Raw genomic sequence first — 17,031 nt, forward strand, 5'->3', positions numbered from 1 at the left:
TCAACTGCAAGCAAATGTTTGTGAGCTGACGGCATTAGCCAGACCAGAAGAATCGATCACAGAGCAGACTCTTGGAAATACAAAGCTTCACTATCATATATGTGGAATCACAGCCATTAAAACACAATATAATGCAATGACGATAATTAAATAGATACATTAAAATAAATTTAAAATGGTGGCTATCCCACAGGATTTAGTGATGTGTGATATATGAAAGGAATGCTTGAATAAAGCAACCAGTAATCAGAAGGTATACAGTAGGTTACAGCTAGGTAGACAGCTTTACACTGTTCCGTTCAACCCTATATAACAAGGAGAAAACAGTGGACATTTGTAAGAATATGCAGTTTATCCATCAAGTTCTCTTTATGAATCAAACCATAAAGCTTAAGGAGAAAATCTACACTTTCATGTATTTATATCAATGTATGTGTAAGCCTCTTTTTTTGTGTCACACTCTGCTCATATATCATCCTACAAAGTGAAGCTTAAACATTCAACTATAGGAACAAGAAGACCAACCACCTAGCCCTGGTCAGCAAGAGAGCAGGTGTGAACACCTCTTTGTCTGCGTGCTTGGTGCATCAAGACTAGAGCCCCAATTATAAGAAGGAAAAAAATGTCTATTTTTATTATCTTTTTATCTTATTTTGTATTATTATCTTGTATATTTTTCATGCTTTCTTCTGAATGCATGGCCTTAATACCAAGGTGAGAGAGAGGAGGTTTTTCTTCTGTATGTACTTAACATGTACAGAAATTGACAATAATAAGCTTGAATCTTAAAGCCTGAGTGGGCAGCATGATTTGTCCTCCAAGGTGCTCCCTGGAGCACTGAGAAGGAGATATATTATCCCTTCCAGTCTAAACTTCAATCTAGAGCGACAGTAGTGCTTTCTATCGTGAATAAAAATGCATATTTTACAAAGGACAAAACTATCATATTGTGATCTCAAAACATAAGATTCTTCCTGTATCTTCACTGTCTTCTAGGATCCAAGAAATAATCAAGGTGAGAGGAAAGCTAGGCCCGTGTGGGTGAAAATTCTAGTGCAGTCTTGTTTACTTGGAGCCACCAACAATTCTGTGGTCAACTGCTCTGGTCTGTAATGGTTTCATTGCGAGATACACACAAGCGCGGGTCTAAAGCGCCTGGCGTATGTCTCCCCCTAATGGTCAGTAAAGGAACCAGCATGACAACAACGTTGAACAGCCGTCGATGAGCTTTACGCTGTTTTCTAGATTACGTCTGATGGGGATAATTCTTTTTCCATTTTTGTCGTGTTTTTCTGTATAACTCAAAAACTTTTATTGAAACCTGGGTGGAGCCTGGTGAGAAGGGGTCACTTAAGTTTAGGGGCAGGGTCTTTCTTTCTTTCTTTCTTTCTTACTAATTCCTTCTTCTTTCACTCTTAAAAATGGTGAGATGGATCATGGCATTATCGTTTTCACCATTATTTTCTCTGAAAAGATTACACAGATGTTAATAAAAAAATGGAAATGCATACACTTTATTTTATGGCACAGTGGTGCAGTGGTTAGCACTGACGCCTCACAGCAAGAAGGTTCAGGTCTTTCTGTGTGGAATCTGCATGTTCTCCCTGTGCCTGTGTGGGTTCTCTCTGGTACTCCGGCTTCCTCCCACAGTCCAAAGACATGCAAGAGGAGATGAGGTCAATAGGATATTTTAAATTGACCGTAGCTGTGGCTGTGAGTGTGAATGGTTGTCTGTCTGTATGTAATGGCCCTGCGATGGACTGGTGAACCCCGCCTCTCGCCCAAAGGCTGATGGGATAGGCTCCAGGTCCCCCGACCCTTAACTGGATAAATGGTAGAAAATGGATGGATGGATGGATTGTAGGCCCTTGAATTAGTGCTGATGCTAATAAAAGCTCAGATCCAGTAGGGAAAGTACTGTGATCCTTACACGTGTGCCTCACGTTTGCAAATGTTATATTACTGAAATTGTCAGTGACAGTTCTCAGTCATCAGGTCATGGTACTTCTCTAGTGCTGTGTAGTAGTCAACTGGAATGTTTTAGTTCAGCTCTCATGTGACCTTAAGTCTCCTTAGAGAGTCACATCCACAGAGTTTACAGCCTGCAGCTCCCCTCCATTGACTTAGAACTGAAGAAACCTTTTGGATGCGAGGCAGGAAGTCTTCAAGTGAGCTAGAATAGTCCAGCTGACTATGATACAGCTCTTAAGAATTACTAAAATTATAAGGATGTTTAAGTTTTAGTAAGTTTGTGGATTTTAAATTAAAGACTAGCCTCAATGGTGGAGGTCTGCATTCTCGCAATGCTTCCAAGTGCTTTTAGTTATAGCTAATAGAATAGAATTTCAATTGTCCATGGACCTTTGACCCAGGTCTGTAGTTTATGTCTTGACCGCCATTATGTAAATATTGTACATGCTTACAAACATACACATTTTCTGACAAGTCTGACTGCAGAAGCTTGGAGACTATTTGTAACCTACCAATTGAGCACCCTTCGCAAAAACATTATGTTCCATTTTTCAATGATGTGAATACTTCAGTATACACCTCAGCACAAAATCCCGCCTTCTTGGAGTGATAAATGATCCAATTACATCACTTGGCTCAGGAAATCTTGCCATTTTAATTCTTTTTGACTTTCAGCAGCCTCTGTAGGAATTATTCTTCCTTAGCTCCCATCTCCAGTGGAGAGCCACAGGACTCCATATTATAGTCCTTTTATTTATTTTATATATGCTTCCCCTAAGATCATTGTCAGCATAAAAATGGTATGAAGTTTTATAACGTGCCATTTTTATGATGATGTCACCCAACTCTTTTTTCCACTAAAACCCCATGACCCATGTAGTGTCAACTTGTTGAACTGCTTTGGAAGAAAAAAAAATCCTGGATAGAAGAAAGCTTCCTCTTGTTACACCAAAATAAATCCATCCATCCAACCATTTTCTATACTGCTTATCCATTAAGGGTCGTGGGGGAGGGGGGATGGAGCTTATCCCAGCTGACATTGGGCAAGAGGTGAGGTTCACCCTGGACTGGTCGCCAGTCCGTAGCATGGACTGGTCGCCAGTCCGTAGCATGGACTGGTCGCCAGTCCGTAGCAGGGCCATCAAGAGCAATTAGGGGCTCAGTATCTTGCTCAAGGATACTTTGAGATGGTCAAGGTTAGGATCGAACCAGCGACCCTTCAGTTGCTAGACTGCCACTCGACCTCTGAGCCATGCCGACCCCCAAAATAAATCTTATGGTCTTAACTGCTTGCATGATTGTTAGGATAATCAAGTCACATATTCTGCATACAGACATTAAGATCAGAATCCTGACTGTAACCTCAGTCAATGCAACTGTCATGTCAAACCATGAACCCTCAGACCAAACTTGGCTCTGCCCTTCCCCAAAGCAAACAGTAATGTACATGCCAAGTTTGGCATCAATTAAGCCACATGCTATAAACAGGAACCTTTCTCACAAATATGTATAGTACTCACCAAACTATTTTTTTAATCTCAATAGAGAGATACTGCATATCCAATAAATTATGAGATTGATTATTTGTGTTTTTTGTTGACGATTTTAGAAGATTAAAGTTTTATTTTGAAGGACTAGTGGCGGAAGTGTCATTGTCCTTGCTTCTGGTGGAGAGCGAAAGTCCATTCGCATGCACGCCATTTTGAAATATCGGCTAGTTAGTTGTGGAATAGCTAGTTGCTTAAAGACAACGTGATTGAGCCGTCTGAAGCTATGCGAATCACTTAATCGTTGTGTAAAAAAACGTAATCACGTTACTATCTGAGCGTTAATCATACTGATATTACATTTCTAACCCAGGTTACTCTTCCAGCCATGTCCACCGATGGAGCAGGCGACCAGGTAATGTTAGTTAACGTTGATCCACTGTTTGCCGAGGCCCTGATCGAAACGCTAGCATAATTAGCTTGTTTTTTCTCTCTCTCTCCGGTACTGCTAACGAGTGAACTCCCTTTGTTGTATGTATTTTGCTATTATGTACGCCAATATCTGCTATCGAGCACATTACACGCACTGTGATTTCAGTGCGTTAACCCGAGCTCTGTGTAAAGGCCGGAGTACGTCATATTGACTGGCTAATTGTTGCGTTGTCGGTTGTCATGTTGAGGTAACTCCGCCGTCCCTTAAAATTTGCGTGAACATGCTGCAAATTATTTAGCATTAATAGTGCTAGTTTTAGCGGCGTTGGATGAGATAAGTGCTTCAGTAGCTTAGCTAGGTAGTCGAAAAAAATCAAATTTAAACGTGACGTTACTTGTTTGTGAGCTTATCAGCTGCAAACTAGCTCTTTTGTGTGTTTAAGACATGTTTTGGCGCTAAAACCAAGAACGAACGGCCCTCTAAAAACGTATAGCTCTTGTTCCACTTCAATTAGCATTCAGTTAGCTTCATAGAGGCCCGCTGCGTCCGTGGGCGCCCGGAATCGTCACCGACCACAGGCGGTGTTACTTTGAGCCATTGCATCTCCTTGCAGCTGTATAACGCCTATCATTTGTACTTTGTGTTGTTTGGCAGGCAGCGGCAGAGTATATTCCTGAGAAGGTGAAGAAGGCCGAGAAGAAGTTGGAAGAAAACCCATATGACCTTGACGCATGGAGCATTCTGATTCGAGAAGCACAGGTTTAGTGACACAGAGTTGCATTACTGGGGTTAAGCAAACTGGGACTAAGGGTGGGGGAAAGGGTTAGATGTTGGTAAAATGCAAATCACTAATTTCACCCCCAACATAACTTCTTCTTCTTCATATGATTGATAGTATTGAATGTAAATGCATTCTTCCTCTTTAGAACCAACCTATAGATAAAGCAAGGAAGACCTATGAGAGACTTGTCACACAGTTCCCAAGTTCCGGCAGATTCTGGAAATTATTCATTGAAGCTGAGGTTAATACTTTTTTTTTAATAGTGTGCATGGCTGCAAAGTTTTCCTTACATGATCAACAATGTGATTTTCACACAAGGAAAATGTCCTTAGATAAAATGAAGTTTAAAGTCACAATTCTTGATTTGAGCCATGAGGCCTGGCTACATAAATACCTTTCGTGCAAGTGTATCGATAGACCAAGAGATACACTCTAAAAGTTGAGGTGTCCACTTGCTAAAAGATAAACTGCAAATCCTACAAAATGAAGGACACGTAGTGAACATAGATGAGGGAGGATTTCAAATATATCCTTACGAGCTTTTGAGAGGCTCAATAAGAATTGTGCCCTTAAACATAAACAAAGGGGAAATCAGTTCTTCAACTTCTTCTTTTTCAGAAAGTTTGTTTTTGTTCCCAGGATCTTTTTTAAAAAAAAAAAAATTCTACACCGAATTTAAATGGGGTAAAGTGCATTTGTTGCATGTTTGGTCTGCAACGGTATTAAAACTATTTTAATGGTATTGGAGTGCATTAGCCTTTTATTCACTTGTCGTGTCAATTTATTGCCTCCTGTGTCATTTCTTTTGGGTAATTTCATAAAGAAATACTGTTTGTGTGGCCCATTCTTTCCATGAGACATTTCTCCCCACTCTCGAATATATGACCCATGTCACCCATTGGTCTTGTTGACACAAACAAGCTTTGCTCTTATGCAATCAGCGACTGATAGTATCATTTAGTTTCTCTCACACAGCAGTGCTAGCCAGAGGCCGGTTCTTCAAAGCAGACTTGGGGGGGGGGGGGGTGGTTACTAATGTGATTTTGGGTTTAACCCTAGGTTTTCAGTGTCACAACGGTGGTTCACTTTTCACCTGGGGACATGACATGGTATACTGTACTGCAGTGTCCAAGACGTAAACCTGTCGAAGCACCGCCGACTGACCGGGCAGTTGTCCGGGGAAATGGTGTCGCCATTCCTGGAAGATTCTGTAGACCTCAGTACACAGATAACAAGAGGGTCTCTCAGCCTCTCATGAGGGCCTGAGTCTTCAGAGAAAGACACATTTCTTTGATGGGCATCAATGAGAATACAGTCTCTGCCCAGAATTTTTTTTTTCTTGAAGTCTGTTGTGACAAAACCGCAAAGCCTTGTCCTTTTTTTCCTTTTTTTACCATATCTTATTTTTCAAGAAAGCAAATTTGAAGATGTGATTTTTTTTTTAATTCACTTCTAAGACCATGAAACAGTTGGAATAACTGTGCTGATGCCTCAAGAATACGTCGAAGTAACCGAATCCAAAAGTTTGATTTGTAGTCTGATCTGCTGCCTTTTGAGGTTCATCAGCTGACACATTCACCCAGGTGGCAGGTTTTGTTTTTGTTTATTTGCTAGTTTTCCTCCCTGACGTTGGCTGTTGAAGTTTGTATCGGTAGATGTCAGACTGTTCTGATTGGTCATCTGTTGCCAACACTCCCTGTTGTATGTGAACAGGCTGCCAGTTGAATTGGGAAAACCTGTATTGACTTCATGAGTCAACCATTGTTGTGACGCCATTTGTGCTTTGCGGTTGGTAGGGTAGGCCGAAGCAGCCAGTGAATCCTTGGTAGGTTGAACTTGTTATATTATAGAAATGCATGCGCCTTCCAGATGTCTGCAGTTCTTGGGGAATATTTGGCACCATCTTGAACAAAGCACCAGCATTTGGGTACAAGTGAGACAGCTAGTGTGTAATTCTTTTTTCTTTTTTTTGCAAAATATCCCTGTGCTGTTTATTGAACATGACTATATGTCATGTAAAAGTGAAGCTACACCTGCCAGTTTCATTTATTGGAATTAATCCAAGTTTCAGTCGTTAACCATTACAGTTGGCAATAAGCAGTTTTGCCTGTAAGAAATGTAATCCCTCACTATTAACACATTTAACAGTTAATTGCAAGCAACAAGGATCAGTATTTTGAGATAGTGGTTATCTCTTTAGCTTTATTTTCCTGGAATGTGGGTCCATTAGTTTTCAGTGAGGCATAACACTTGTTCCATCAGATGGCCCAGTTTAACCTGTCTTGCATGGAGAGAGCATGATCTCTATTGTTAGAGTACACTGTTACTAAATTGATAGACTTTGGGAACTGCATAGGGTTAGGGTTTGTTGATTAACTTGATCCGTGCATTTAGAGAGAAGATGCCCAATCGTGGGAGTTGACTAATACTGGGAGGACTTGTGCTCAACCCTCAGGGAAAGATGGAATTTCAAGACAGCCTTAATAATTGGTCTTCACATTGTCAGGTGGATGCAGTCAGGGGTCACTGGGAAGTAAACTTAGAAGTAAAAGGTGCGTTGATTTAAGTTTTAGGTTCGGAAATACTGTTACACCAAGAAAAAAGTACCAATAGATGTCACTTATTCAAAGTGAGGAAGGAATTTTTAATTTTTTGTCAAGTAATCCATTTCCAACAGATTTTATAGCAGTTCATTTGTTAGTCTTTATCTACTGAACTCTGTTAGGCTAAACACAACAGGAGTTACTAGTTTAAATGTATGCATTTCCTTTTTACGTGTCCAGCAGAAATAATGAGGCAGGGTAGGAAGTTCTACTATTCCTGTAACTAATTTGCTAATCCCGGTTAATAGAAACACCTGTTACTTGGTAAGTATGTTAATGACCTTTTACTAAAGAGCCAAGTACTGGATGAACTGATTTGAGATTGAAACTTAAAATTACACAACCTGATGATTTGAACATTTCCATGGAACTGCAAAGCAGTGCCCCGTCTTAGTGTAGTCAATTGGATCTCAAGCTGTGACACTGCCCTCATCTGTTGTAGTTACCCTAATCTGTCATGACTGCTCAGATGATGTTCAGATTTAGAGGACAAAGCCCAGGCATATTTCACACATGTTGAAATGGAAGTCAGCAGCTTGAGAATTTACACTTTAGCCAACAGCAGGTAGATCAGTTAAAATTGCATGCATTTCATGGACAGAGCAATTCTCATCAATCTGTTAGTGTTGCAGCCTGTTTGCAGGAAACTTAATTAAAACCATATTGCCCATGTTTTCCTAATGTGAGCCAACAAAACACTAGAGGTAGAGGAACAGCTGTTTTCTGCATTGATTGTGGTGGGAGAACTTGACAAACGAACTGAGGAATACAATTTATTCACAAAAGAGAGAGAAATGTCAAGTGTTTTATGACGTGTTTGCAGCATTCCCACTGCACTTAAACCAATGCACTTTATGAATTCATTATCAGCAAGCACTGTTACTTTAGCAGCTTTAGGATGTAAGAAACCTGGGTATCTTATAACATTTTAAAGAAATGTTTATGTACCAGCGAATCATGATTTGTCTTCATAGGATGGAGGATTTACTGACACCTCTCACCTGCCCCCTTACCCTCCCCCAAGATGGTTGTGTTCTTGTTAAAACTGTTTTGTTTGCAAGTTTGTGTAACCTGTATTTATCTTATTAAAAGAAAAAAAGCTCATAGTGCTAGTAAAACTCCTTCACCAGGCTGATGTGTTACTCGCTGTACTGGACTAGCCCTTAAAGCTGTCAACAGAGATGTCACGTTATTTTTCAGGAGCATTTTCAATGTTCTGTGAATGTCTCGCCTGACTCAATCCAATATTGTTGTGTAGTCGATTATATAGCTGATCTGTTTCAGTTTATCGCATAGAAACAGCTGCTGCATGAACTTGGATCAAACCGATTGTGGGACTCTATGTTCGGTGTTGCTAGACATTGTGTGGAGCAATAGAATCTTCCTAGACAATTATCGAGACACTTAGCGTGCGGTTATGCTTGGTTTCAGTTTTTATGACACCCAAATTTTCCCACTCTGAGCTGTATTGCACAGACACAACATTCAGTTGAATTGACAGAATTCTTGTTGTGATTCGGATTTTTTAAGTAAGGCACATGCGTATTGTTTGATGTGCCTGGAATGATCAAGTCTTTTAAATTCATCTTTTTTCATAAAGTCACACTAACTCCTCTAAACTACAGCGGGTGAAAGAGGCGTAGTTAGTTTGCAGGAGTACAGGTCACAAGTAGGTTCCTACTGGCTGGGCCTCAGTGTCAGGGCAAATATGGAAGTTTGTTTTCATTGAGTTATACTATGAAATACATGCACTATTTTAATATATATTTTGCGATTGCTTTGTTCAGGAATTGAAATAAATAACTGAAACAATCCGTTGTTTCCATTCCCTCAGTTGTGTATGCATACGGATATTTAAATGTTGCAGTAGCCCTTTCTACTTTAAACTTTTCACTGTAACTCATTGACGACCAGGGAACTCTTGCATCAAAATCAACTGTTATATTTTTCCTTACCAAGCTATATTAATGCTGTTTTTTTACTTTGTAGCGCACTTTAGCATAACCAGTGTGGCGTGAGTTACCGCGGGGGCCCGGGGTTAATACCACAGGGGGGAAAAAATTCTTTCTCCTCATTGCACTGAAGGTGACTGTTACCTTCGCTCACCCGTGTGCTGGAAGAATGTTTAGGAATGAAACATGGGAACCTAAAGCTGCCAAGAACATTTTCCATGTCAACGTATTCCTCACGTTCAAGGATTTCCCTTGTTTGTATTCTCAGAGTTTTGCATTCAGAGCTGATTGTATTTGTTCTGTAACACATGCTCACTAGTGTTTGTCAGGGTCGTGAGGCGCAATCTACCAAAAATAAACCCCCCCTTTCGAAAAGTAATTTGTCATTCTTGTGTGAAATTCACTTTGTTGATCTACAAGGTTGTGTGTGTGTGTGTGTGTGCGTGCGCGCGTGTGTTTATGTGTGGTCACATTTGCATGAATGCATGTTTGATGTCGGCTGTTGACGTTAAGAATGACTTGAATTAACGTTGCATTTACACTCTTATTTGCAGATCAAGGCTAAAAACTATGACAAGGTAGAAAAGGTAAGTGACTGAGTATCTCTCCAGATCCAAAAATGTCAGTCGGGCAGTTTGTCATCAGCTGTAATCCTCGGTTTTCTAAATATTGATACTCATTTTGTAATGCTAGGTAAAATAACTACTATATAACACTTTTTTTTTAAAAACAATTTAAAGTCAAGTTTTTTTGATCATCATTTCAAGTGTAAGACGTACTTGCAACACTGAATTTCAGATTACTGAAAAAAAGGATTTTTGGTCCGAATTTTGATTCTGGCTTAGTATCACTTTTTTTTTTTTTAATTTATCTTGAGGCTCTTCAGTCAGGGCGAAGATTTCTCAAATAGCCCTGGTTCTTTGAAACATGCGTGAGGCGTCTCCTGAGGGACGCTCCACCCATGTCACTGGCCAGAAGATATTTCCTCCTTCTGTATGAGCAGGACTTTGTTATGAGTCCAAGTAAGCACATTTCTTCCTGGCTCCAGGCAGTGGAAGTGGTCTGATGAGGGGCTTCACTCATGAATCAGAATCAGGGTTAATTTCTCCAACTAGAGATCTCCGTTTCTGTTCACTCAGTATCTGAATATGGGCTGAGGCACCTCAGTACCCATCCCTTGTCAAGAGTAGTGATGAGCTTGGGAAAAACAACTAGATGTGTACGATAAGGCTTCAACCCCAGGGGCACACACTTATCATTCAGGGAGTAAAACGGGATATTCAACATCCCCCCTGATGTAGAGGTCCTTCGTCTCCAAATATCATATCTGAACTTTCATCTCAGCTTGGAGTTTCTACTGGTTTAAGTGGAGATTGCCCCTGGACAGCAGAGCTGCCCCCTTGTTCAGTACACACACCGTCGTTTTCCATGCACCTGAGAGTTCTGGTGTTGCTGTGACCCCTATTACGGTTCTGGCTGATGTTTGGGGGTGATGTTAAGTTGTGGGGGGAGGAGGGGGTGACACTTGGCTGAAGCTGCAGCTGTAGCACCTCACCCTCACTTCCTCTCCTCAGTGTTTCTGCATGGTGACCACCCTGGGCCAAATGAGCCTTTCATTGAACAGGAACATGGAAGAGTGGTATTTTCCCTCTGAGAGACTAGATGGGTTTTGCCACCCAGTTCTTGCTTGTGCAACCAGGGAATATTGCTTTCCCAGAGGCCTGGACAGTGCACTTTTGCAGACAGGCCGATGTTATTCGCCATGCTTATTTCACACTATAGGACTGGGCTGAGCAAGGCTGACATTTCCTCCTTTAATCCAGTCTGGCAGGCCAGAAACATTAATCAACCATTCATTGTCCTCACAACACCATCTTGCAGCCTATTTCAGGCAGTGGTGACTGAAAACAATCAGCCATGGAAGGTGGAGCAGGGACTGCAGACATCCAGGGTGGAGATGAGGTTCATCTGAAGGCAGGCTGGAAAATATATCCAGCACTGACCCTTGGACGGTGTTTTAGCGGAGATGGAATTGTTCCATAACTGGTTTGTCTCCTTCAAGCTTTCAGGGAAGACGACAGGCTTGCTGCCTGAAATCTCTCTGGTAGAGGATTTGGCTTTAAGAAGCCTTTTTCCCTCATGGCAGGATGTGGTTGGATCAACAAGGACTTCAGGCATGTGATGTCAAGCTTTGCAGCTTCCTTGCAGTGTACATTCCATGTGATATGGCTACCCCTATTATCAGATCTTCCGCTTACAGCTTAGGTGCATCAGTGGGTCTCGCTCAAGGCTAACAAGAAGCACACAGAAGGCATGTAGCATTAGACACTGCACATATAGAATGTGTGCCCCGGGGATTTTGTCATCACATAACATTGTGCATTGTGAGGGCATGTTTGGTTCCCCTTTGATTCAACTTTGTCAGAAAAGAGAGGCAGAGGGCAGCTAGCAGGGTGGCTAGCTACAGCATCTGTTGCTTGCTGGCAACCCAGTTCCTAACTAGGCTGTGTTGTTCTGGAATGCATTTGATGATCGAGCAGTTTGCTCAGCCTTTGATACTTGTCCTTTTATTGGCCATCTGAGAGGTAGCTTTTGGGAGGAAAAAGAGGTTTTATCCTTGGCATGTATGTTAGCCTCTTACAGAGGGAAGAATAGCTCCTCCAGGGAGATGTCACTACATTTGTCTGCCAGTCAAGGCTAGCATATCTTAAAATAACTTGTGCGATACAGCACAGGGAGAGAGTCAAATTGTAGTGAGATATTGAAACAAATGTTGAAAGGGAACGATTACAGTTTCCACTCCAAAGAAAGCAGCGATGCACCAGTAAGGGTGCTGGTTATAGTTTAGAGGACACAATCTCATGCCAACCCCACTGAGAGAGATGAGTCACTTTCTCATAGAGCACAGAACATTCTGTGTGTGTGTGTGTGTGTGTGTGTGTGTGTGTGTGTGTGTGTGTGTGTGTTTTCAGTGTACCTTAGTTTATTAAACCTATTCTTGCCCCTGTAGTTGTTTCAGAGATGCCTAATGAAGGTTTTGCACATCGACCTGTGGAAATGCTACCTCTCATATGTTCGAGAGACCAAAGGAAAACTTCCCAGCTACAAGTAAGACAACCTGATTCAGACTGTAATGTGAAATCTTACCGCACTGCCGGTTCTTCATTGAATTTATTATTAATGTTTTCCTTTTTTCTTCAGAGAGAAGATGGCCCAGGCATATGACTTTGCACTGGATAAAATTGGCATGGAAATTATGTCATATCAGGTGCACTTATCCAGCGTTTGTAATTCTACCAATGTTTGTGTGTTTCAGTCATCTCCAGCCTCCTAATAGCTGTTCTTTCTTTCTTCAGATTTGGGTGGACTACATCAACTTCCTCAAGGGAGTGTAAGTTTGTTTTTTTTCCCCATGTAATTATACATACTGTGCTGGATAACTCTAGAACGCTGATGTTATTGTGCTCCGTTAGTGAGGCTGTGGGATCATATGCGGAGAACCAACGAATCACAGCAGTTCGGAGGGTGTACCAGAGAGGCTGTGTGAATCCCATGATCAACATAGAGCAGCTGTGGAGAGATTATAGCAAATATGAAGAGGTGAGAGTCCCGATCAGGCCTGATACGTGTTCATTATGGTGTTTGGTTGTGGGCGAACTGCTTAACTGTATTGTCTTTTTCATGAGCAGGGAATCAATGTGCACTTGGCCAAAAAGATGATTGAAGACAGAAGCAGAGACTACATGAATGCCAGGAGAGTGGCAAAGGTGATGCCTTGCACAAAGCTGCTCCTGCTGCCCTATGTAGTACATGCGAATGTCAGAATGTCTTTGGAAACACTGACTGTTGCCTGGTGTGTGATATGCAGGAGTATGAGACTGTGATGAAGGGGTTGGACAGGAATGCACCCTCAGTGCCGCCCCAGAACTCCCCCCAAGAAGCCCAACAAGTAGAAATGTGGAAGAAGTACATCCAGTGGGAAAAAAGCAACCCACTGCGCACAGAAGACCAGACCCTCATTACAAAAAGAGGTGAGTCTGTGTACACTTTTTCCCTTTATGTTCATGACATTGATTTTGAATTGGAAAGAGCAAAAGAAATGTAGATAACATTCCATGTAGCTGAGAGATATTCACTCAGGCTGTTGCAGGAACACAGACAACATTCCCATGTGTACCAACATCCCATTTTGATGTTTGTTCTGTGTTACAGTGATGTTTGCCTACGAGCAGTGTTTGCTGGTTCTGGGCCACCATCCTGATGTATGGTATGAGGCAGCACAGTACCTGGAGCAGTCCAGCAAACTGTTGGCAGAGAAAGGGGTACGAGATGAAACCTTCCGGAATTTATGTTTATACATATTTTTTAATACAGTAGAAAGCCTAGTAGATGAGATTAAAGTAGTATTTTACTTTACAAAATAGCTCAAACATTAATTATAATGTTTTCCTCAGGACATGAATAATTCCAAGCTGTTTAGTGATGAAGCTGCCAACATCTATGAACGTGCCATCGGGACGCTACTGAAGAAGAACATGCTTCTGTACTTCTCATTTGCCGACTATGAGGAAGTGAGTGTCTTTTCACCTAAACAATAAAAACAAGCATAAATCCAATTCTTCATTATTTGACCTCATATTGTCCTGTCACAGAGTCGTATGAAGTACGAAAAAGTCCACGGAATCTATAATAAGCTGCTGGCCATTGAGGACATTGACCCCACATTGGTTTACATCCAGTACATGAAGTTTGCCAGGAGGGCAGAGGGCATCAAATCAGGCCGCACCATTTTCAAAAAGGCCCGAGAGGACCCACGCACACGTCACCATGTGTTTGTGACTGCAGCACTGATGGAGTACTACTGCAGCAAGGTAAGGAATCACCTGATAGGGTTTAGATAGCGTGACCGTGGCTCTTGCAACGGTCTTCACTTTGTTTTGTTGTCTTTTCTTGACCGCAGGATAAGTCGGTGGCCTTCAAGATTTTTGAGCTCGGTTTGAAGAAGTACGGAGACATTCCAGAGTACATACTTGCGTACATTGATTACCTCTCTCACCTTAATGGTAGGTTATGTGTTATTAAATGCAGATACACTGCACAGATGTTTCTATTCTTTATAATGGACAATTGGACAGAGGTGCTTAAATCAGGTGTTATTTGATGAAACAAACTTTGAGGTACCTGTTTTTTTTTTTTTGGTCTTTTCTTTCTCTCCAGAGGACAACAACACCAGGGTTCTGTTTGAGCGTGTCCTCACCTCAGGGAGCCTGTCCCCAGAAAAGTCTGGGTAATGTCAACTCATATGTTCTGTCACTGTGTACCTGAATCGTTCTAATGATGTGTCTGACACTGTTGCTTTTTTTTCTCTCTTTGTTTGTTCCTCAGTGAGATCTGGGCTCGGTTTCTGGCTTTTGAGAGCAACATCGGAGACCTGGCAAGTATTCTGAAAGTAGAGCGAAGACGCTTCAATGCCTTCAAGGATGAGTATGAGGGCAAAGAAACAGCTTTGCTTGTAGACCGATACAAGTTCATGGACCTGTATCCCTGCTCCACCAGTGAACTCAAGGCCCTTGGATACAAGGTGTGTGTCCATCGAGGTATTTAAATATATCAGGTCTTTTCTGTAAATCCTGATCGGTCATTTAACCTGCGTCTATTGTGTGCAGGACGTGTCCCGTGCCAAACTGGCAGCACTGCTTCCAGAAACTGTGGTCGCGCCCTCAGTGCCTGCACTGAAGGATGAAGCCGACCGCAAACCTGAGTACCCCAAACCTGACACCAATCAGATGATCCCCTTTCAGCCACGTCACCTTGCTCGTATGTAGCCCAAAACCACACAGTCCTTAAATCCGTTTTTTTCTTCTTCTTCTTCTTCTCCTGCCTTTTCTTTCTGTATAAAAAGATGAATCCTAAGTGTAGTGTCATGGCTTTCTCCTCACAGCTCCAGGTTTACACCCTGTCCCTGGTGGAGTTTTCCCAGTCCCCCCAATTGCTGTTGTCCTAATGAAGCTGCTCCCACCACCGACGTGCTTCAATGTTAGTAGCAGCAGCTTCTTTTTATCAAGCTCATATTTAGAGTTATGAATAAATAAACAGCGGAGGCAGGATTCCAACAGTCTGTGATTGTCTTGTACTGCAGGGTCCCTTTGTTCAAGTGGAAGAGCTCATGGAAACGTTCAGGAGATGCATACTTCCTGAGAGTAAGTCGTGTTTACTATCATCCACACCACGTCCATTTTTAGCCCCACGAGTTGAGTGGCTCTCGTGACTGAAATGTCATTCAGCCTTTTGAGCAGTCATATAATGTTAGACAACTTAGATGGATCGCTGCCAATTGTGCCTGTTATTCTGATAGTTAGATATGAGAGGACACCTGAAACAGATGATCGTTACTCACTCGCGTTTGAGATCGACATGAGGACTTGCAAATAGCCGCCTGACCAAAGTAAATCTAATGAGCCTCTGACATAACCGTGTGGACCGTTGTTTGTAATAACTGTAACTGCCAGAAGATGGAGACAGAACTAGTAATTAAGTGTGTCTACTACAGAGTTTTACATCTCGTTATCCCATGGCTCCCCCTGGTTTAACGTTTGACTGATTAATATCTGTTCTCTTCAAAGCTGTTGAGGCTGCAGTAGAACTCATCACTGGCAGACAGCCCGATGCTGGAGGGGAGGGCAACGGGTCGATGGAGAATCACGCACTTGCCAAGTCACTCAAGAGGCCAAATGCAGACTCTGATGAGGAGGATGACAAGGGAGCAGTGGCTCCGCCCATACATGACATCTACCGCGCACGCCAACAGAAGAGGATCCGATAAAGCAACGTAAACACACAGTTACAAGAATGTAATCTCAACAGGTGGTCCAATGGGGTAAAGGAACAGGTGCACATTCTAAGTGTGTCTGATAAGTAATGCTTCCATTGATCACTGTACAGCAAGCATAAACACACAAATACTCTCTCACACACACACACACACACACACACACACACACAAAGTATATACATACCTGAGTGTTCCTGTGGCTTTTTTTGTTTGTTAACAGTTTTTATTTTTAAAGACTGAACATTATATTGTACAAACTTTTTAATTCAACTGTTGATTTTGGCACACAGTTCAGTTTTTGGCCTTGTGATGTTCCAGTGATGGCAAATATTTTTAGATAACTGGAGGAAATGATTCCTTTCAATAAACGTTGGGGAAAAAAATTGTACCGATTTGGTTCATTTTATTTGACTTCATCGATAGTTCAATGTTTTATTCATACTCTGCTTCAGAATTGATTATACAATGGAATAGAATCATGTAGTGCCTTGTGGTTACCACTAGGGGATAGTATTTGTCACTCAGTTGATGATTGGCAAAGTTTAAAATCCTTAAATTCCCACCAAGGAATACAACAGGATTTAACAGGTTTCAGTGTATCCAGTCTGGATGAGGACCAGAAACTAACACATTGTGTCGTTGCTGTTTGATTTTCTCATGGTCACACTTTGATTGCAATGGAAAGAATAACTAAAATATATTTCCTTTTAGATAAAAGCCTTTCAACTTCAGTTATTCAAACAATACTGGCCTTAATACACACACAGGTCTTTCACTGCATCAGATGTGTTGCAAGTTATTTCTTTTTTCCAGTCAGCTGTGCAGTTTCACACTGGAGTGTTTCCGTCATTATTTGCCCAGCAAGCCTTTTGTTCAGAGTAGCCTATCGCCTACTGCACAGCTGATATTTACTTGTAAAATATGCTCCAACTAGATGTGCCAATTGTTCAATTGTTGTGCAAAAAAAAGTGT

General features: G+C 41.7%; 1 protein-coding gene across 1 annotated transcript; it reads left to right on the forward strand.

Moving 5' to 3' along the window:
* The first annotated feature begins 3,810 nt into the window (after window positions 1–3,810).
* On the forward strand, window positions 3,811–17,002 carry cstf3 (cleavage stimulation factor, 3' pre-RNA, subunit 3). The gene is made up of 20 exons (XM_086185461.1): window positions 3,811–3,873; window positions 4,546–4,650; window positions 4,818–4,913; window positions 9,782–9,814; window positions 12,238–12,335; window positions 12,429–12,495; window positions 12,584–12,618; window positions 12,701–12,827; window positions 12,917–12,994; window positions 13,096–13,258; window positions 13,440–13,549; window positions 13,682–13,798; window positions 13,880–14,098; window positions 14,188–14,290; window positions 14,445–14,514; window positions 14,613–14,808; window positions 14,894–15,044; window positions 15,169–15,263; window positions 15,367–15,427; window positions 15,851–17,002. Exons 1-20 carry the CDS (start codon window positions 3,847–3,849, stop codon window positions 16,048–16,050), a joined length of 2,151 nt encoding a protein of 716 aa, XP_086041587.1. The 5' UTR covers window positions 3,811–3,846; the 3' UTR covers window positions 16,051–17,002.
* The last annotated feature ends 29 nt before the right edge of the window (window positions 17,003–17,031 follow it).

Source organism: Aulostomus chinensis, chromosome 2 (genome assembly GCF_037954235.1).
Source record: "Aulostomus chinensis isolate RoL2024-O1b breed Wild chromosome 2, RoL_Achi_v1.0, whole genome shotgun sequence".
Taxonomy (NCBI): domain Eukaryota; kingdom Metazoa; phylum Chordata; class Actinopteri; order Syngnathiformes; family Aulostomidae; genus Aulostomus; species Aulostomus chinensis.